A 22,662-nucleotide genomic window follows, 5' to 3' on the forward strand; every position below is an offset into this window, starting at 1 on the left:
TGCAGAACACATGAAGTCAGCAATTCTGCAGATCCCAGAGAGCAAAAGAGCGATATAGCACGCAGCCATGAAGCCTACAGTCGGTCGAACTGATGCTAAACGATTTCAAATTAAATTATCTAATGAAGAAACAGTATACAAGGAATTTTAGCATTGGGCCTCGGAAATGCCGACCTTGTTAGGGAAAGTCGGTCTATAGGAGAGAAATTGAACAAAATGAAAGACATTCTATCAGTACGAGGACTCCTTTTGTATTATTCCCAGTGAAACGATACTTCTAGCCTCTATAACTTCACTCATCAATGGCCGGCTCTTGTGATGGTAGTGGAGGCAATGGACTGTGAGATCAGCAATGGCGACAGCGTCTCTATAAAGAGGATACCGCTTGGGCCTTTCCACAAGCTTGCAGCAGCGAAGTGAATGTATGCTTGTCGGCTGCTACACTGATGCGATAGGGAGGCCAACTTGCGGGGGGAATCGGTGTGAGCAATGCTGTGGATTAGGTTTGGTGGCAAAAACAGATGGGTGGCGGAGGGACCGAAGATGGATGGAGAGAGTGTACGGGACTGATGGGATGACTGGCCTTTGGGGGGGGGGGGGGGGGGGGGGGGGGGGGGGGGGGGGGGGGGGGGGGGGGGGGGTGGTGGTGTACAACACCGAAACCATATACATCATTTTCTCTAGTTAGCTGCCCTGTTAAATGCAGAACATGAATTATTAAAAGCATATTGCCTGAAGCAGTGAGGACGAAGCTTGGGAGCACTAGTGCAAGATACTGTCAGGAAATTACCAGTTGCAACATACTCAGGGGCAGCATGGTCATAGGTTTCACTAACCCCGGTTGTCAAATGTGATTCATCGACCGCAAGATTAGCCATGCGGAAGCCTGAAAGTTTGGCATTCTAGTCCTGCACCAAAACAAACCTAAAGTATAGGCATGGCATTTATATACAGCTACTAATCCGAAGCAGACAATATTGGTGTCATGAGCTGATAAATCGAAAGAACGTCCCATTAACGGCTTTGAACAACCTTAATGATGACACAAAACCACACTGCAGACAGAATGATGCTTAGAGAATCGATTAAATAAAAACAGTAAGAAAGCAATACCATTTGTTTATGAATCATAAAGTTGAGAAAGGAGCAATTTCACTCCATGGAAGTGGAACTTACACCATCCAACAGTATCTTTGAGGCCTTGAAGACCCTGTAGATAACTGGTATTTCCAACTGATGTAGGAAAGCCAGGCCTCTGGCTGCTCCTACTGCAATCTTCAGCCGTAAGTCCCATGAAAGTCGTGGAAAGCCTGCACTCACAAAACCGTGTCATCTATAGAGAACAATAATGAATCTAATTGAAAAAGATTTGGGTGATGAAACACAGTAGCCTGCACGGGTCGCAAAGTTGTTTCTTCTTTCTGGGTCTTACTTTGACGTAGATACTGTTCCAGGTTTTCCTTGAACTTATAAACAAGGATGCGCTCTCTCCCCTCTGAACGATATCCCAACAGGTCGACAATGTTAGGATGAGATAAGCCGCCAATATAGGTGACCTCTGACTGCACCATTTGATAAAAACATATTCATCAGAACTATGAAATTTAGATGTGTTACTCAAAACAAGCAATTGAGAAATCACTAATCCCACGAATGTAACATAGGTTACCAAATTTCGGTTTTTTTTCCCAATTACAGGAGAGGCCCATGGAATAATAGAAGGATATCGAAAAACCTAATGAAAGAACAATTGTAGTCCCCCACGAGAATCGAACTTGCAACCTTTAGGTTACTGGGTAATTAAGGTCGTGTGTTACTGCAGCAATCCTGATTTTTGTGCAAATCCCTATTTGTTTAAGATGGTAAAAAAGAAGAAGAAGAAGAAGAAGGTAAATACTAAATTGTAGTCGGGGCTTCGAACCAACGGCCTCGCTAGCAAGGCCATCAAATAATTTAGCCTCTTGAAAGGACCAAAGCTGCTAGACCATTGCCTATTAGTTGGGGACGATCAACAATCCAAGCTTGTCAAGTCATTTCTCAGAAATAGGAAAAAATGCATGAGTGGATCATTGTTTTGCTTATTGATTATATCCCACTCCTTGAGTGATTAGCTTACTGAATGCAATGGATTAGAGGACTACCTTCCACTCTTCAGTTCCTAGCACGGCTCCAGAGTACAACCTTTTGATGGCAACCCAAGTCCCACCATAGCTGGTGAAGCGGCTGCCTTCACATCAAGGTAACCTCTGTATACTTTAAAAGAACTTCCCGGCCTCCTGGCGAGTTTGTTGAAGTTCTTAGTCACGTCACTAAACTCAGCAAAACTGAAAACCCACAATTTTGGGTTGGGCAAAACCTCCTTTCTTGGAATACTTTTGACAAGCTTTCCTTTCCGACTTTGTCTCGCCTCAACTTCGACCAACTTAGCTTCTGAGCCCCTGCTTTTTTCGGCCTCACCTTCCACAGACTTCCCTTCCAAGTTCCAGCTTTGTCTAGTTTCACCTTCTACAGATTTCCCTTCCGAAGTCCTGCTTTGTTTAGCCCCACAACATGATGTACTGCTAAATGCAAGTGATGCCTGTCCTGTTCACATCCAAAAGAATAGTAAACTGCAAGCATCAGTAAAATTAGGACGGCATTCATTACACTGAGAATATGTAGCAGAAAAGTAAGAAACACAGGAAACTCATTTTGATATATGTACTGCCGGCAAACCCGGAATCTTTGACAGAAAAATGTGAGGAAAAAACAAAACCGACAATTTTGAGATCAAATTGGAACAAAACCCACTTCAGAATAAGCAGTGGAAGAGAAGAAACAACTGCTATGACCTTTAATCTTTGTCAGGTGTTTGTTGCCCACTTCTTCAATCAAGACACTCAGCCTTGGGCAATCGCAGAGGCTAATCTCTTCCAGGTCTGGCGCCATGCGCAATCCCTAAGAGATGCTTACTAGTTGAGGCAGATAATGCAGTGACATCCTCTTCAACTTGGGGAGGAAACAAGAGTTTTTGTACATGGTAGAGTCTTCACAGGTTACCAAACTCGTGATAACATCACAGTCTTCGACCGTCAGCTCTTCTAAGTTAGAAAGATCGACAAGTACGTCTGGTGTGAAAATAATGGCCAGCTGCGGACATGTTTGCAAGGTCAAGCATTTGAGATTACACGAGCATTTTGTGTACATTTTGTGTACGGTCCTGTGAATATTCCTCTCAAGCTCTTCATGTAATATATATGGAAAAATTCGAGGGATCCAAGACTATGCCCATCAAAGGAGTATTCGGATAATATTTCACTACTGCTCTCCTCCTCGGAGAAATCACACCCATCAAGGACGTAGTCAATCTCATTGCACTCTCCAATGATACAACATTTTAGTTGCTGCATGTTCCCGATCCCAAATTCAGATAGCTTAGGGGCAGTCACGTGGCGATCCAAAAAAAAAGCAGTTGAATGTTGGAGCACTTTCTTAATATCAAAAGGGATGCCCACACCATTCATGTACTTGAGGCATCTATCCCACTGTTCGAGCTCATACTGAAGATCCTGCGGGAACCGGGACATGATGCGCTTGGCATGGCGGCCCACAGTAAACTCGAAACGTTCAATTGGGGTGCTGTACCAATTGAAGTTCATGAGATGTTCCACATACGGGAAGTACAGCTTAGCAGTATTTAGCATCTTCAAGCCACGAATATCATTGACAGAAGCTCCTACAGCTCTTTCCCACCTCTCATTCTCTGGATCCACATCAATACTCAACTCTTCTAACTGAGATAAAGCAGATATAGTACCTTCGGGAATCAACGCATTTGACTTGCCCTTATCCCCTTCAGAGTTAGAGTCACTATAGAATGACAGTTCCAGACATGTAAGGTTGGTTAGCTGTCCAACCTCATTCGGTAGTTTGAGTATCTCTGTCCCATGAAGATCGAGTACCTCCAGCTGTTTTAGTTCCCCGATTTTCGGAGACAAAAATGTTAGGAGCTCACAATGGTTTCGAAAAAGTCTTTTGAGATAACACAACCTGAATAAAGAATCAGGCAAGGTCTTGATACGAGTTCTGGAGAAGTTCAGTACTTGGAGAGCAGGCATATACTCGAAAAAGGAGATAGGAATCGTTCTGAGTTTACAGTTCCTGTGCAGATATAGTGCTTTGAGTATCGGGCACCTTGGGCTTTCAGGTAGCTCAGTTACTTCACTTTGCATTAAGTAAATCTCTTTGGCGTTGAGCCACTCAGTGTTTGGTGCTTCGGTCTATCCTAAACCCACATGCATGAGGACAGTGCCCAAGTCTTCTTGTTGAATTTCTGAACTCATAGATTGGAATATCGAACCAGAACTCCTCTCCAATTTCTGTACCTTTCCAACTGTCTCAAGACCAGCAAGATGACTCAATGTACCTGTGGAGGCAAAACGCGTTATCTGCTGCTTTTGGCTTCGGCATAGAATTATCATGGTTCGTATCTAATTAGTAATCAGCAAACTTAAATGCCAGAGAAATGCGTTAGTCATGGCGAGCTATCAGAGATTCTTTAAAAAGCATTAGGCTTGCTATGCTTTACAGGTTACATGTCAAGGAATCTATTTCCGCCTGTGTCTTAGGGTACTCTGAGAACTCATGAAGATGTTGCTCCATACGTTCCTCAATACACGTGAAGGCAGCAGCACATTAGCTACGCAAACAACTATAAATTTCCCTAACTTATAGAGTTTTGCCTGTCAAATTTCAACCTAAGAAACTAAGCACCCTGACAGTAATAAGAGGAAATTGATGGCAAATCAGTCGAATTGAATTTCGGACTAGGCCATGAAGCTAAATCAATAAATGAAAAGTACAAAGCATGTTAATAATAGAAAAACAAAATTCCCTTCTCGAAAAATAGTTTAATCTTATTATAAGAAATACTAGCTGTGGAGCTTGTGCGTTATATGGAATAGAACGTGTTACATTAATTTGGAGAATCCAAAAAATTTATTAAAGTTACATGCAGAAAAAGAAAAACAAAACATTGTAGAACTCACGTGCACGTGAAAGATTGAAGAACGCACATGGCGTGGTAATGATATTTCGGATAAATCACAATTTAGTGCGATACTTTCGCTACTTACGACTTATCATACAAAATATAATATAGATAACAGATCATATCTATCTTTATCTATATCATTAATTTAGTGTAAACATTTTTAAATTTAAACTCTTCTTTGAAAGTATATTCTTGAGATCATAAAAAAAAAAAGATCTATAAAACACATCATATCACACACACACGCACACACACACATATATATATATATATCTATGAAATATGATCCAATTTAAAAATATAATCTTATATGATTTGTTTTGTTCAAATCTTTTAATAAAATATTTTTATTTTGAAAATACTAAAAATTGAGGAAACTGATCCGGGTCGGGTCGATCAGGGCTGGTCGAAAGATAATCGGGCGCGACCGAAGGCAGATCCGGGTCGGGTCGACTTTCATCTTCCTAACCCGACTCTGCTACCTTCTCCCGAAAACCCTAGCTGCCGCCTCTCCCTCTCATGGAATCCGGAGAGCCACCGCCATGCCCACCGGTCACGACAGCCTTCCACGACGACGGCGATCGAGCCGATGCTGACCGAAACTGTCGCTGGCTAGGCTTGGGCTCAACAGAGAGACAAAGATCGAGTGCAGAGCCGGGACGGGTCGGGATCGAGACTGGAGACGGAGAGAGCCACCGCGACACGAAAACTGGAAGGCTAGGGTTCCAGCTGAAGTCGGGAACCGCGAGAGCACGGCGACTGCGAACTGGGGTCAGAGAGACCCAACCGTGACCTCGACTCCATCCTGGCTTGATCCCGACACGGTGGCAGGCGCAATCGACCACCCAAGGCCCCTTAGTGGCGGCTGCCGATCCTCGCTTGGCCGCGATTACACCTCACGAGCCACAAAGTGAGGTTGCAGACCACGATGAGTTCTGGTCTGGGTTCGATTCGCCTCCAGTCGCATCGGACTACCGACTGGGGTGGAGGTTGGCCGCCTCCTTCGGCCGCCCTGAGGCTGGCCGCGGCCTCCCTACGCCCTGGAAAGCCCTAATTAGCTTTAATTAACCCTCATCCGGCCCAATTAAGGCTGAGTTCAGATCATTCGCAGAAAACAAGCAACAATTGCGATAATTGAAACCCTAATTGCAAGAATCAAATCCATCAACCTTAATCAACGGTAAATTACAAACCCTAATTGTATGATACTATAAAATCATTAAGCAAGACTATAACATTAAAACATTGGCTATGATACAAAATTTAAGATTAATTTCAAATATATTAATAATAATTACGCAACGGAATTAACTAACCTCCAGTCATTACTTAATGATATCGATGATTTCCACAAGTCTTAGATCTGTAAAACAAATAAAATCGAGATCGTCTTCTAACTCCTAACCTAACTGTATAGGAGGTTTAAACGGAGACACAAGCCTTTTTTTTAAATAGATGAAGATGGGACCCATCAAGATATTATTTTCTTATATCTTCCTATCAAAAGGATTTTAAATCGTAATCCACAATTTAGAAATATCTCACTCAAATTACGAAATATATGGTGATATGAGGGTCATCTAATTGATAGATTATTTTCTTTATTATGTAAATATACAATATATTCTTACATGTGAAAGATTGAAAAAAGCACATGGAGTGGTAGTAATATTTCGGATCAATCACAATTTAGTGTGATACTTTCGCTACTTACAACTTATCATACAAAGCATAATATTGATAACACATCATATCTATCTATATCTATAAAAAGAATATGTTTGGTGCTTTTTATAGATAACACATCATATCTATATCAATAATTTAGTGTAAATATTTTTAAATTTAAACTCTTTTTTGAAAGTATAAATATTCTTCATATCATAAAAATATGATCCGTAAAACGCATCATATATACATATATCTATGAAAGTATGATGTAATTTGAAAATATAATCTTATATGATTTGTTTTGTTCAAATCTTTTCATAAAATATTTTTTATTTTGTAAAATACTAAAAGTTGAGAAAATAAACATCCCATAATTCTATATCATATGTTTTGAAATATTAAAAAATTCCTTTTTCTAAAAAAAATTGAGCAAATAGTGACTGGTTTCACAAGTTTATATATATGTATTTCAAAAAAAATTAAAAATTAAAAATGAAATTTTGTTTTCTAAGAAATAGTAAAAAGAACTAGCAAATAACGATTATCTCACAAATCTATATTTTTATATTTTTAAAAAATTAATAATTAAAAATTAAAAGTTATTAATTTTTTCAGTATCGACATTGAAAGGAAGCATCATCACCTGAACTGAAACTTCACTTAAAAAATCCTATCATTATAGTTATTATCATCATTTTCTTAGCAAAAAAAGAAACTTCACTTAAAAGAGTAACCAAGGAATGACAGGGAAGGAAATGCACAAACCTCATGATGAATGTCCGAAGTACATCGATGATTGAGTACCATCTTTTTCATGCTTTTCTAATGGACCTGAAAATCGTAGAATTATTGTAAATAGAGATCGCCCTTACAACATTAGATAACAGATAAATGATATTCAAGAATGCGAATAACAACACCAAAAGAGAGATATTAGGAAAAGTAGTGTTATTTTGTTTTTTTTCAAAAGAGAGAACTTTCCTTTTCGATAAGGGGAAAAAAAATCACAAGATAAGGACCACTGTGCAAACGACTTGGGCCGATAATAGAGAAAGTACAACGTGAATCGACATTGAAAAAGAAAAGGCAAAAATACATGCAAGGATACAAAATGACGACGATAAATAAATCTAAGGTTGTGTTTGATTGCAACTTTAATTAAGTAAGTGATTCAAAGTTAGTTATATAGGAAAATAAATGAAGAAAAAGAGAAAGATAAAAGGTAATGGTCTCATCTATTTAGTCATTCAGTCAAAAGCTACTTAATGAGTAAGAAAAAAATTGACCTAGCGTATGTTTATTTGGACTTAAAATTCCAGCACTTAATTTTAAGTGCTGAAACTTTAAGCACTTAATAGAATAAGTGCTTAATTGGTTGAATCAAAATTGTTTGGTAAAATAAGTAGCCAAAAATTAAAGTTCCTTTAATATTATATTATTTAGGAGTCCAATATTTTGTTTATTTGTACTTTGATACCCTTTAATTTTTAAAAAAATAAATGAAGATAAGAAAAAAAGATCGATAAAATTTGCGATATGAGCTGAAGGCAGGGGGTGTGGTGGCTTGTTGCTTGGCCACTACTACTACAGACTATGGATGTTCATGGGCAGAGTCTGGGATGGCCGGATCCTTCCCAAACCCAAACCCTTAAAAAATGGTCGTTCTCCAAACTCTTTCCAAACCTGCTAAGAATTTAAAGAGAAATTTCCTAACCCTTCCCACTAATTTAACAGATTTCCACTACGCACCTGTCATTACCCATAATGGACTATTAACCATTATAAAATGAGATGAATTAGCAGTAATAAAAAAATTGATAGTTTAATTTTATGAGTTTCGAGAATAAAAATACTAAGTGAATTAATATCCCTTCTAAAAAAGTTTTATGATATCGAGTTTCACCAATAACATAACAATGAAGCATATACTCCTACTCCAACAAAAGAAAAACAAAAAAAAAAAAGGATCTCGAACTAAATTTTTTAAAAGGCTGAACATTTTCACTAAAATAAAAGAACTAAACTCAAGAACGAGAAGAGAAGAGGCCTAACCCTAATTAAATTAGAATAAGGTATTTTCTAAATATAATAACTAATTAGAGATATTTAAGTAATTTTATACCTTAACGGGTTTGGAACGAGTTTGAGACACATTACCAAATCCTTTCCAAACCTTATAGGGTTTTGATAAAAAATCCCTAAACCCTTTCTGTGACCCAACGAGCAAAACCCTTTATTGCCCCATTAGGGTTTGGGAAGGGTCAAAATTCATTTACCGAAACCCGTAAACATCCCTACCATAAACAAGTTTGTCAGAAAGTTTGAAGAGAAACAAGGAGAAGATACAGAAAATTCTCGATAGTGGTGGCCCTATCGCCAACTACCACCCCTCGGGTGAGATTGCAAGACCCTAGCGACCTCGCCTGAGTGGTAGTGGCCGGTGATTGGGCCACTACCACCAAGAGTTGATGGCGGCAAGGTGGGGGCTGCTAAGTCACCTCTCCCCTTTCCCTCTCTATTGGGTCTGAGTGTGTAAGGGTGGACTGATTTGAAAACAAGGAAAAACTTTGAGGATACTGGTGCAATAAATGAACTGAATGATTAACTAGGCCCCCACCTACTTTATCATTTAGGACCTTTTTTACATAAGTCTACTAAGACAAGTCATTTTCGTTTAGTGTTTATCAAACTAGCTTAATTTCATTAAGCGTTGAATGATTTAAATTCAACACTTATTTGTGTTAACAAATACATGCTTAATGAAATAAGTCATCTTCACTTAGTGGTGCTCTCTTTCACTCACAAAATATTTTCTAATCCTTATCTTTCATTCTCTCTTTCTATACATCTCTTTCTTTAACACTCACTAGTTATAGGTTTCGACGACGTGCGGCCTCACAAATAGGTTGTTCTGTTTTACGGCAGCGTGTGCCTTCAGTGTTTGCTTAGAAACTCATGGATGATCATGCAACAAATGATCATGGAAGGGTTACCATTTTTCCAGGTCAAAAGGGCATCTCCATGTAAGGTGGTTCATGGATCCGACTTGATCTTGAGTCTGTGCAATCTAAAACTATCTGGAACGGTGACATTGTTGGGGCTTCCTTATCTCGCTTTTGCTTATTGTAATTTTCTTTCATCTTTCTGTTTCATCGTTCGAGCTTTTGCGCCGATTAATCTACCAAAAAAAAAAAGAAAAAAACTATTTGGAACGATTTCCTTATTTAAGGAAAGGCTGAGGCGGTGGGGGACAAGAAGGCAGAAGGGTGATAGGGCAAGTCAAGCAACTCATTTATTAATTCCTCGATACCCATTTCTCTTATTTATTATTATTATTATTATTAGTTCAACGTTACTGTCAGAGAAAATAATAAATAAAATAAATATAAGTAAAACATATATAAGTGTGTCGAAAAGCCGGGTGGCACATGATGAACCGCACCTCGTGATCGGCTCGAAATTTTAGCTGTCTACGCATGTATCTGACTTCTCGTAATGAGACAAAGGGAGAGTAGGTAGGGAGCCATACCTTCCACCATAACCAGAGGAGTGTCTGATGTTCTTTCTTCCTTCGTCAACTCGACCTTTTCTTTTTTCTTTGTATTTTTATATCCGTTTCTCTCTTCCGGAAAGCATCTCGTAGTTTCCAGTTTTATTTTTTTAAAGTTTACGTAAGAAGAAGGAAATGTTTCTGTTGTATTAATTCACCCAAAAAAAAGTTGTATTGGAATCAACTGATTGATGACAAATTTCATCCCCTAACAAGTGTGCCCACATCAACGTGATGGCTAGTGCTGGTGGTGGAGGAGCTGCTGCCAAGACTCTCCTTACATGGCGGGGCTCTGGGATTCCAGCCAAGGATGCCCCCCGAGCCGCTCGCGGGAAGGACCGGCACGGCGAAGTCTGCACCGCCGGAGGCATAAGGGACTTGAGGATTCAATTGTCCGTCCCTGCAGCAATCATTTTCTACAACGTCCAGGACCTCCTGGGCTATGATCAGCCCAGCAAGACTGTGGAGTGGCTGATCAATGCTGCCTCCGAGTCGATTTCGCAGCTCTCTTCTCTCAAAAGTTCTTTCTCCAATGCCGCGGAGCAGTTGAGTGACAAGAACAAAAGTGTGAGAGTGGGCGAAGATGAATCTAGGCCTGAATCATATCATCTGGATCTGAACAATGACCCAAACAGCCCGGACAGTCCGAACCCGGACCAGCGGCGGTGCATTTCTGGCTCGGAGTCCGCCTGCAGCACTGGCCTCCCATTACAAAGGTTTGAATTGTTCCCAGAATTACGTCCGCTGATAGCTACCAATAGTTCTTTCTCGTGTTTGGCCCTGTTAATTCTCGACATGTTAAGTTCAATGACTTGATCCCATTTGAAAACTTCTATTATAATTCTGTTTAATGAGAGAAAATCTCTTTGCTCTTCTTGTTTTTTTTCTGAAGTTCCTTACTAACTATACCAGAGGAAACTTCCCGAGGAGAAAGTGCTCTACTTAGATTGGAATTTGTCAAGAAGTTGCCCGCTACTATCTTCACCGGCAGTTGGCTAGTAGATGAGGAAAAAAATCCTATCAAACTTAGGTTACTCGATGAGAGGACCAATAAAATAGTCAGAGCTGATCCTCTGTCATCGGAGCGGATTGAAATTGTAGTGCTGGACGGTGACTTTGGATGCGATGAACCTGAAGAAGATTGGACGGAGCAGGATTTCAACGCCTGTATTATCCGTGAGACAGAAGGCAGGATGCCGTTGCTGACAGGAGAGCTGTCAGTCACTTTGCAAGAAGGGGTTGCTTGCCTTGGCGGCATAGCCTTCACTGATAACTCTAGCTGGACAAGAAGTAACAAATTCCGGCTAGGGGCTCGAATTATTCGACAGGCTTCTGCTGAAGGAGCAAGAATCAAGGAAGCAAGAAGTGAAAGTTTCGTGGTGAATGCTCACTGCGGTGAATGTCCGTCTCATTAACTACTACTGTCCTCACATTAGTATCAGTGTGATTACTGAATCTTGTCGTGGCAATGGCGTTTGTTCTTATACAGGTCCATTGAAGAAGGGGCCGTGGAGTGTAGAGGAAGACACGAAGCTGACTAATTACATAAAAAGATACGGTATTTGGAATTGGAGTCATATGCCTAAGGCAGCAGGGCTCAAAAGGAGTGGCAAAAGCTGCAGGCTGAGGTGGATGAACTACTTGAGGCCTAATATCAGAAGAGGCAACTTCTCCGAAGATGAACAACGAGTCATCATTAAACTCCATCAACAACTCGGAAACAGGTAACCGGCAACTACTGGCTAATTATTCACTTGCAAGCGATAAATGCCCTGAACAATTTTGACGCTACGAATGATTTTCCAACACTCCGACTGGACTTTCTGAAATGATGCATAGCATTCGGCTGGTAATCTTAAACATCTATCTTTACTTTGGTTACTCCCATGCCCCGAAAGTTACTACCCAGGACCATTGCTTTGCTGTTCAACCATTCCCTCATATGTATATCTGATTGCAAGGTGTCACGAAACCAAGCCTTCAGTCTATCCTGGCCTAGCTTCGGAAAAATTTGCACCAAAGTAGTCGTGATGGTGTTTCTCACAATCACTGTGTGTGGCTTGAGTCCCGCAACTCTTCCCAGACTTCCCATAATAATGGTATTAGTTCTAGTTTCCTTGTGTTTAATTTTCAGAATGCACATACTGCTGCAGGTGGCAAGCAATTGCAGCGAGTCTCCCTGGAAGGACAGACAATGAGATAAAGAACTTCTGGAATTCGCATCTGAAGAAAAGGGTACTTCAAACCGATAAGGTAACCAAAAATTACAGCTGTTGATACATGTGCTCATTTGTTTACAGTTAACTTTGGCATAATTAGTTCCAAGAATCTTAAATTGACAGTTATTTCTGTCTGCTGATATAAAATCCCTGATGTAAATTCGACGGCAATGATCATTCATCACTTTACTATTGTTTCAGGTAATACAGAATCCACCATCTTCTGAGAGTGGAGGATCATGCTCAAGCATCACGTTTAATGCTACTGCAGTTCAGCAAGGTTGTCCATGCTCCCAACTTGAACCCACCCAACGCTATTAGTTCATATATCTTATGACACGGTAGGATTCACTTGTCATGTCTGACCCGCTTTCTATCTATTCGGCTGCAGCTTATGAATCCCCAGGTTGGACCGATCCATTTTGCAGGGCAGAGGACTGTTAAGATAAAAAGGGTGCCAAGCGACAATGGTCAGAACAGAAGAGAAGACATCTTCACGTTAGCTTTAGGCAATAATTCAAACACAATGCAGTGTCTAGGAGATAATGCTGATCCGATGCTGGACAGATGCTCCGAAGGAATAGACATTGAACCTATTCCTTTGGAGGTGCAACTGCAGAGCGATCTAGACAATCCTCGTAAAGAAACTGACTCATGTTACTCAGACTCTGGCAGCGAAGATGGAATGGCAACACGAGCAAGGCAAAAATACTAAAAACTCGCAGTATCTGAAAGCTTCAAGGAGGATATTCGCCGCAACCATGCAGAGCAGTCCATTTGCTGCTTCCAACGAGGGATGTATGCAGGTTGAGATGTCAAGTGATGCTAACATAGGACACGCTGAAAATCATGATACATTATCTTGGGTACTGTTCCACCAAAATGCGGGTGAAGTAGTGCTTTCCATGGAAATCCAGACAATAGCCAAAGAAATAGTCAGAGCATGTGCACGTGATTCTCGCTCACTCACTCTTATGGCAAGGGCTTTAAGCAATGTGTCAGACACTGAAACCTGGGAATTTGCGCTCGACAGTTTGAGCTTGCAACATGCATCTTGTCGCGATGATTACGAAATCCTTTCAGTGAATGTGTTGAAATTCTGCAGTCAAATTCTAGACATTGATGTGACTAGAAAGTGCTTGAAGAGTTTGGCAATGCAAAGCAAGAGCAAAGAGGTTGGCAGAGCTTCTATGATGGACAGCTGGATCAGGGACGATATGTTGGTTGCTCGTTCTGAGGGTGAAATGGTCGTCAAGAATCTTCTCGATGCGAAGCTTCTGAAATGCCCTTACTTTCGGCTCTGTTCCTGCAAAGAAATCACAAGTTAAGGACCATACCTTCTTCATTTTTCAGTCACATGCCTGCTCTAGAAGTTCTCAACATATCAAGAACGCGCATCAAGTCCTTGCCTGATTTGCTCTTCCAGCTGGTCAGTCTCAAGAGACTCTTCTTGAATGAATGCATCCTCCTCAGGATGTTATCTGCAAAAGTTGGTGGCCTCAGGAACCTTGAGGTACTTGACCTCGAAGGGACAAAGCTCATGGGACTACCAAAGGAAATCGAGCAATTTGTCAACCTGACTCGCCTGGAAGTCTCAATATTGGGAAGCACGAGTTGTAAATTGTCCAAGGAACCGCATCCATTGATTCCTTCCGGAGTCCTATTATCTCTCTCCCACTTGGAAGAATTGAATATTGACGTGGGTCCTGATGCAGAGTGGTGGGATTCTTGTACGGAAGTCCTTGTTGACGAAATCTGCAGCCTGGGAAGGGTGAACACTCTTAAGTTCTACTTTCCAAAAGTGGAGCTTATGAGGCAGTTTGATCCAACATCCTCATCACATTTCAGGATTATCATCGGCAAACACATCGGCCACATCGTGTCTCAACTCCCACCTGACATCGAGTTCGAACTGGAACACTGGGATAGGTACTTGAAGTATATCCATGGTAAGGGCGTTCTTCAAGACATGATGAAGGTACTAAGGCAAGCAGATGCATTTTTCTTGGACCGGCATACTGATCTTAAGAAGCTCTCCGGTTTTGGGAAAGAAAACTTGGAGCAGCTGAGGTGCTGTGTACTGGGGGAGTGCAATGAGCTTCAAGTGCTGATCGACGGTGAGGATTTCGGCAAAGAAAGTGACAGGATCTGCCTCGGGTCACTCGAATACCTGTACGTGTATTACATGAGGAACTTGGAGACCATTTGGAGGGGCCCAGTGCAGAAGAGGAGTTTATTTTTGTCTGAAGTCCCTGTCATTACGGACACGCCCGAAGATTACCAGCATGTTTACACGAGAACTGCTTGAGAATCTCTGCCATTTGGAAGAGCTCACACTCGAGGACTGCCCTGCATTGGAAAGCTTAGTTAGCTGCGAATGATCTGCTCACTGCGAAACCTCTTACTACCTGCCCAAGTTGAGGAAGATGAAGCTTCATTACCTGCCACAACTGACCAGCATCTCTAGCTGCCTGCAAGTTGCACCCAAGATCGAGCGGCTCAGCTTCTACAACTGCCCCAACCTCAGATCTCTTAATCTGTCTGTAAAGGAAGTTAAGAGGATCAGTGACCAGAGAATTTGGTGGGAGGGCTTGGAATGGACCGGAGACCGCCCAGACAAGTTGGATGATTTTTTGTCTCCATAAGTGCAAGTGTAGTTCCTTAGCGCATCTACGCGCTTGTGTGTTTTTGTTTGCAGGTCGGGCTTTTCTGAAGCAGTCCTCTTACTAGTTTCCCAGTTATTTATGGATGTGCTGTATACATGCCTGGGTCATAATACCAACTCCCTGCGTCATAATCTGTTGCTGCTTCTTTGTTTTCTGTCAATTTCGATCGACCTCTCTGCCGTGAACTTCGCGTATCAGGAATAGATTCTACATGATAACATCTTTCATCATCTAGCAACCAGTATCAAAGCTTTATTCTCCTTTTGTGCTCATGCTGCAGAAATTCCTCAGTAGCAACTTCAAGATATATTGATATATGCAAGGGAAGGACAAATGAACTTCTCAAACAATCCTAATACCAAATGTTTCCTGAAATTGCATAATGTAAAAGGATCTTAAGAAACTGGCATCATCCAATAAAAGTGAATACACAACAATGTTAGGCAGTTGTAGGGAAGTACATGCCTGAGGCAATTATTTCATAATCACACACCATCACATCGCAGTAAGTACAGCACAGATCATGAGCAAAGAAAGATATTACACATTAACTTTTAAGCTAGTATGAGCTAACATAACGTCACATGTAGCGAGCATCTTCAGTTCTGTTTACAACCATGCACTTTGGAACTCCAAGAAGAGAAGAAATTGCTGAGCCTCATTGACTGAAGATGCAAAGAGATTGGAGCCTCCCTTCAGTGCCATCTTCCTCCCACTCCAACTTCCTCCACCACATTCTTTGGCCTACGATATATCTCAGGTTGCTGACGTTACTCTTGCCGAAGGGCAATCTAATTAGGGACTGGCACATATATACTATAATGCCCGACAAGGACGCCCACTCCAAGGAGTTGTCAAACCATATACTTCTCAACTTGGGCAAGTTGATCAGTATCAGCGTCTTGAGCTTCGGAAGAGACCCAGGTTCTAAAATACTATCCTTGACTCTCATGATTATCTCTCTGATCTTATGGCACTCCTCAACCCGCAGGTGTTGAAGTTCAGATAGCTGTTGGATCACTCTGCGAGAAAACATCTTCAACAGTTTCGGGCACTTATATATTCTTAGGGTAGTCAACCGGGCGAGGCTTCCCGAATGGACAGGGCCTGCAAAAATGCTTGCAAATCTTGTGGCGTTTTTTATGACCATCTTCTCCAAGCATCCCAATGACGGTTCTGTTGTGTGGGTCCCATGGATTATGGACTCAATATCAGTGCATCCTTCGATCAAGCAACCCCGCATCTTGTTGATACTCTCAATGCCGAACTCTGAGATACTCAAGATACCCTTGTGGCGAATTAGTTCAAAAGCATCAGCTTCAGCAAGTACCTTCTTGATCGCACGATCAACACCTTCTCCATCTGCATACTTCATGCATCGCGAAATTTCATACTCGAAGTGTTCTAAGATCTCATAGCTTGTGCATTCATGATATCCGCCAGAAAATCGGAATGTGAAGCTGAAGTTCTTCCATAGTGAGCTGCTCGTGACAAATATCTTCAAACAGTCGACAGAAGGAAAGCAGAACGAGAGAGAAGTCAACCTCGTCAAGGTAGCCACCTCCTTTATGATAGATAGCCTTCACAACCCCATCCCACCACTGGTTTTGTGGATCCACATCAATTGTGAGCTCTCCCAACCAACAAAGTCTCGAGATGATGTTCTGACTAATCTGGGCAAACCTGGATTGCCCCCGCATTAAAGATCCAATGCACAAGTTCAACAGAGAGATCCTCAGACACCTCAACTGAAGCAGGTGGCCAATCTGAACTGGCAAGTAATTAATCCCACTTCCCCGAATATCAAGCACCTCGAGATTTCTCAGTGCTTTCATGTTAGCAGGAAGTTCCATCAAGTCTCTGCAGGAATTTAGATACAGAGCTGTCAGACTCGTCAAGGAGGATATTGACGATGGCAGTGATCTGCATCCGCAGCCGTGCAGATCTAGAACTTGGAGTTTGGGCATTGATTGAAAGAATGACTCTGGGATCAGAGTGAGTTCATGGTTTCTCTGGAGTAACAGAGTCCGGAGATCTTCACAGTCTACAGCTTCCGGCAACCTATGCCGCTTGTTGTCCATCAAGGAGATCCCACTGACACCCTTCCATTCTTCTTCTTTTGGGAGCTCTTGCAGCCCTTCACGGGCTTTCACCAAAAATGTTAAATCTTTGCTAGCTGATGAAATCTTAAGAGCCATGTTTCGGATGACTTTATTCATCCTGACATGTTTCATCTTCTCGCTTCTTTCCAGTAAGGAAACATCGAGGAGATCACTCAAGATGGAATGGCCCCTGTCATGAGCTGCCAAGAAATCAACCGCGTCCTGTATAAAACCTCTGGCCTTCCAACATTCGGGCAGGTAATCCACAAAGATATCGTTACTCTTCAGGATATAAAGTGCTGTAGAGGAAACAAATCTTTTGTGTCTCATCATCAAGATCATCGTAGCAGAATTTTAGAAACTCGAGCACTTCCTCCATGCCTTGAACTCTGATGTTTGGCCATCTCCGCAAGCTCCAGAGACCATCCCTTAGATTAATGCTGTCCTTCTTCCTGAAGTTCCTTGCAACTCTGTCAATCAAAAGGGGCAAATCGGCGCATTCATTCACAACAAGGCGCGCAATCGGCTCGACACCGGTTCCGTCCCACTTTTTCCTGAAACATTTTCCAAGCATCAGAATCCAATAATTGCTTCACATTGATGAACTCATTGACCTCCATATCATAGCAGACATGTTCATAGCTACTTGCCAAGACAACCTCAGTATCCATTTCGTCTTCACGGATTCCCACTCTATGTAATTCAAGAGCCTCCAACACTTCATCCAGAAGAAATAAGTACCTTTTGTTTTCCAATTCCTTTGATATTCTCCAAGCAAATTCACTCTGATCATTGTTCCATTCGACATTCAATTTAAGCCTTCCTAGTATCACCTGTTGCAACTTCTTTATACTATTGTCTTTAGATACAGAGACAGATAACAATGTCGAACATATAAGCGATCACTTCGTCATTGTTCAGGTTGTGCATGATCGTTGTTTTCCCTATCCCCAATGTCCACCATACTCCAATTCTCTTTACATTCCGATCCCTCAAATTGCCTCGAATCTCTTCGATGGTCCAGCGGAGTGATGGCTTATTTTCTGTTCTTGGGGCATTTATCATCCCGACAGGCTCCGGTGGTTTCTCAACTACAACATATGTTTCAACTCTTCCCTCTACCCAAAGGCTATGCAGCACATCACACGTATTCGCCATGCATCTGCTAAGGGTAGATCTGGACAAAATGTGACGCTTTCTCCATGTTCGCTTCTTCCCTTTTTGAATTCATTTTCCAGCTCCAAAACCTATTGCTCGATCACCCCGACCGTAGAAATCCATGCCTCACATTCTTTAGTGATCCTCTTCGTCATGTCTTTCCGTACTTGAGCCTCCACATCAGCCCTCCTTGCGAAAAGCTTGTCCGCTTCTTCCGTGAGCCTTCTGTAGTTCTTCTCCAAATCATCAGCATAACCCAATTTTTTAGTGGCATAAGATATTAAGTTTCTCCCGTCCCAATATGTCTCTACCGCTAAAGCTGCAGCTGCTGCCTCAACCATGCTACAAAGTGAATTTCAAATCATAGGAGAATTGACTGTAAATTTGATGCAACAGAAGACGTGGCAAATATGTATCTCGAGAAAAACAAGTTCTGACGACCCTGTTTCTAGGGAAATGCTTCCGGAGCACAACTCACGCCTTTGGTAGTGAAAAGACGAGTTTTAGACCGAATTCCATTATTTTGGGTCTCAAACGGGCATTTTTACGTTATTTAGATGTTTTTACAATTTTAGAAAAAGTTTATTCTTTCGTGTAATTTAGGCATTTTAATTCCTATTAAAGCTATGTAAAACCCTAGGTTAAAACAATTGTCTTTTGATCATTCAAATAAAGTTTGGAGCTACCTTGCTCTTTACCCATTCTCGGATTTGATTCGAGTTGGATGTCAATTTCCTAGGAATTTGAAGAATCAATAGGGATTCAAGGTCGAAGTTCCGGCATTTTACGGAATCAACGGGTCTGTGACAGGTTGTTTCCGTGTACGCTGCGTCAAAATTTCTAAATTAGACAATGACAAAGCAGACGATAAGATTTTGATGGACAATAGTGAGCATCATAAAAACAGCATGAGACCATTAACAAATGAAATCCCATGGCTAGTTTGTTGGCTACTATTAGATGTACGTTGATGAACTTACGCAGAAGAATATAGACATACTTAACCATTGTGGAATCACACTGTCATGAATATCTTTATGGGGCAATGTTACAATTGTGGGACTAGCTTGGCACTTGCTCTATGATTTATTGGCCTGTGGAAGGATCCAAGTCAACGTACAAATTCAAAGGGGAAAACTACAGCAGTCTGACTAGGTTTGTTTCTGGAACTCAGTGACTGGTCACGTCGTGATACGCAACTCAAGTATGCTACAGTATAAAGTCAGATGTCTGACATCGGAGTAATTTCTAGATATGAAGATCCCCATGCTTTATGTGGCTCAATAACATGGGATAAACTTCTTTTAGGAGGCTCCTAAAGAGGAGCTTTTCAAGGCAGCCAATCAAAAGTTGACACGTCATAGTTTATTGGGTGACTCTCTGAAACACAGTAATAAGAAACTTGTTAAAGAACAAATAAGAAACTTATTATTTTTAGCTATAATAAGAAACATATTAAATAATAAGCAACTTGTTCTTTAAAAAGATATGCAGACTCGCAATGAATGTCGAACTTGGGGCTAAGTTATTGCCCTGTTATCCAGAAAATGCAGTAGAATTTCCTACCTAGTCTGATCTACTACCTAAATGAAGATTTTCCAGACAAGCCAACAACTCAAAAGTGAAGAAGCACTTCCATTGGATGTGCCGATGACAATGGAGCAAGAAATTCACGAACCGATAAGACATGCCTATAATTAGTTCCGGAGATGCAAGAACCAAATCTTACAATACAACATACAAAGTCATCCCCTTCATAAGCTCAAACAAAACCACGAACTCGACGCAGACGAAAGGTCAATCATTCACCTCAACAGAACCAGTTTTGATTGATCAAAAGCTAGTTGCTGATCGAGAACAAGCAACGTCCACTTCCTCCATGCCTTGAACTTTGATGTTTGGCCATCTCCGCAAGCTCCGAAGACCATCCCTCCATAGATTAATGTTGTCCTTCTTCTTGAAGTTCCTTGCAACTCTATCAATCAAAAGGGGAAAACCGGCACATTCATTCACAACAAGGCGTGCAATGGGCTCGACACCGGGAAGATTAGGCCATGTTTGGATTCCGTGTTAAAAAATTTTAACTTTAACTTAATACACTACACAACAAAATGCACATTTCCCAAGTCAAAAAATTTTAACTTTAACTTTAACTCAACACACTACACAATAAAAACACACGTTTCCCAAGTCAAATTTATAATCCCATCTCATCTGTCCTTTTCCACAATCAAAATCAAAATCAAAATCAAAGTTACTTTAATTCTGAAACCAAACGCACCATTAATGTTCCTTCCCACTTTTTCCTGAAACATTTTCCAAGCATCAGAATCCGATAATCGCTTCACATTGATGAACTCATCGACCTCCATATCATAACAGAAATGTTCATATTTGCTTGCCACGACAAACTTGCTATCCATTTCGTCTTCACGGATTCCCACTCTATGTAATTCAAGAGTCTCCGACAATTCATCCAAAAGAAATAAATACCTTTTGTTTTCCAATTCCTTTGATATTCTCCACACAACTTCACTCTGATCATTGTTCCCTTCGACGTTCATTTAAGCCTTCCTAGTATCACCAGTTGCAACTTCTCTATACTATTGTCTTCAGATACAGAGACAGAGATAACAATGTCGAACATATAAGCTATTTCTTCGTCATTGTTCAGGTTGTGCATGATCGCTGTTTTCCTTATCCCCAATGTCCCCCATACTCCAATTCTCTTTACATTCCAATCCTTCAAACGGCCTCGAATCTCTTCGATGGCCCAACGGAGTGATGTCGTATTTTCTGTTCTTGGGGCATTTATCACCCTGACAGGCTCTAGTGGTTTCTCAACTACGACATTTGTTTCAACTCCTCCCTCTGCCCAAAGGAAATGTAGCTCCTCACACATGTTCGTCATGCGTCTACTTAGAGTGGACATTGACAAAATGCGATGCTTTCTCCACGTACGCTTCTTTCCCTTTTTGAATTTATTTTCTCCAAAACCTCTTGCTCAATCACCTCGACCCTAGAAATCCATCCCTCACATTCTTTAGTGATCCTCTTCGTCATGTCTTTCCGCACTTGAGCCTCCACATCAGCCCTCCTAGCGAAAAGCCTATTCGTTTCTTCCGTGAGCCTTCTGTAGTTCTTCTCCAAATCATCAGCATAATCCAATTTTTTAGTGACATAAGATATTAAGTTTCTCCTGTCCCGATATGCCTCTACCGCTAAAGCTGTAGCTGCTGCCTCAACCATACCACAAAGTGAATTTCAATTCATAAGAGAACTGATTGTGAATTGCTAAATTAGACAATGATAAGCAGAGGATAACTCTTTGATGGACAACAGTGAGCATCATAAGAACATGAAACCATTAACATTTGAAATCCTGTGGTAGCTACTTAGATGTATGTTGATGAACTAACACAGAAGAATAAAGACATACTTAACCATTATGGAATCACAGTCATGAATATCTTTATGGGGGAATGTTACAATTGTGGGACTAGTCTAGCACTTGCTCTATGATTTATTGGCTTGTGGAAAGGTCCAAGTCAGCATACAAATTCAAAAGTGAGAACCACAACAGTTTCACTAGGTTGTTCCCGGAACTCAGTGACTGGTCACGTCGTGATACGCAACTCCAGTATGCTATAGTATAAAGTCAAATGTCCGACATGGAGTAATTTCTAGATATGAAGATCCCCATGCTTTACGTGGCTCAATAAAATGGGATAAACTTCTTTTAGGACGCTCCTTAAGAGGAACTTTTCGAGGTGGCAATCAAAAGTTGCCACATCATAGTTTATCGGGTGACTGTCCAAAACGCAGTAATAAGAAACTTGTTAAAGAACTAATAAGAAACTTATTATTTTTAGCTATAATACGAAACATATTAAATAATAAGTAACTTGTTCTTTAAAAAGATGACTCGCTATTACCAAATGACAAGACAATTTGCTAAACAATAAGTTTCCAACTGAATAACAAGAAACTCGCTATTTTTTGGGTCATCCTTACAATCCACCTTTTATGGATCCTCTAATGCTAGCAACACTCCAATAACAACATTTTAATGGTAAGCCCGAACCTTTAATCTCGAGGAATGGAGAGGAACAGTCGGACACGATGTATAATAGGAATAACTAGCGAGCATAAATCTTAGCCGGACATGTTTTTCTTACCTTTCATCAACAACAATACCAATCATATAATTTCGAAAAGAAGCCTGATGGGTAGGTGTTGCAGGGCTGCGAGTAATAAAATACCC

General features: G+C 41.1%; 3 protein-coding genes and 1 pseudogene across 4 annotated transcripts; 2 read left to right on the forward strand and 2 right to left on the reverse strand.

The window, feature by feature from the left end:
• Window positions 1-680: 680 nt before the first annotated feature.
• On the reverse strand, window positions 681-2,928 carry LOC116203169 (probable serine/threonine-protein kinase CST). Its single transcript, XM_031534834.1, has 6 exons — window positions 2,832-2,928; window positions 2,458-2,583; window positions 2,142-2,227; window positions 1,447-1,562; window positions 1,177-1,310; window positions 681-886 (listed from the first exon to the last, which is right to left on the reverse strand). Exons 1-6 carry the CDS (start codon window positions 2,926-2,928, stop codon window positions 681-683), a joined length of 765 nt encoding a protein of 254 aa, XP_031390694.1.
• On the reverse strand, window positions 1,167-5,215 carry LOC116203790 (disease resistance protein At4g27190-like). Its single transcript, XM_031535726.1, has 3 exons — window positions 2,832-5,215; window positions 2,142-2,583; window positions 1,167-1,562 (listed from the first exon to the last, which is right to left on the reverse strand). The coding sequence occupies exon 1, from the start codon at window positions 4,209-4,211 to the stop codon at window positions 3,150-3,152; it is 1,062 nt and encodes a 353-aa protein (XP_031391586.1). The 5' UTR covers window positions 4,212-5,215; the 3' UTR covers window positions 1,167-1,562; window positions 2,142-2,583; window positions 2,832-3,149.
• Window positions 5,216-10,135: 4,920 nt separating this feature from the next.
• LOC116203788 (calmodulin-binding protein 60 C-like) lies at window positions 10,136-13,005 on the forward strand. Of its 2 annotated transcripts, none has more exons than XM_031535725.1 (6): window positions 10,136-10,969; window positions 11,146-11,648; window positions 11,743-11,977; window positions 12,407-12,506; window positions 12,674-12,752; window positions 12,864-13,005. In XM_031535725.1, exons 1-6 carry the CDS (start codon window positions 10,488-10,490, stop codon window positions 12,914-12,916), a joined length of 1,452 nt encoding a protein of 483 aa, XP_031391585.1. In that variant the 5' UTR covers window positions 10,136-10,487; the 3' UTR covers window positions 12,917-13,005. The 2 variants fall into 2 exon arrangements, with proteins under 2 accessions (XP_031391585.1, XP_031391584.1); XM_031535724.1 differs by having other exon boundaries at window positions 10,139-10,969; window positions 11,146-11,654.
• A 717-nt stretch (window positions 13,006-13,722) lies between these two features.
• LOC116203789 lies at window positions 13,723-15,368 on the forward strand (annotated as a pseudogene).
• The last annotated feature ends 7,294 nt before the right edge of the window (window positions 15,369-22,662 follow it).

This window comes from Punica granatum, chromosome 4 (assembly GCF_007655135.1).
Source record: "Punica granatum isolate Tunisia-2019 chromosome 4, ASM765513v2, whole genome shotgun sequence".
In the NCBI taxonomy this organism is placed as follows: domain Eukaryota; kingdom Viridiplantae; phylum Streptophyta; class Magnoliopsida; order Myrtales; family Lythraceae; genus Punica; species Punica granatum.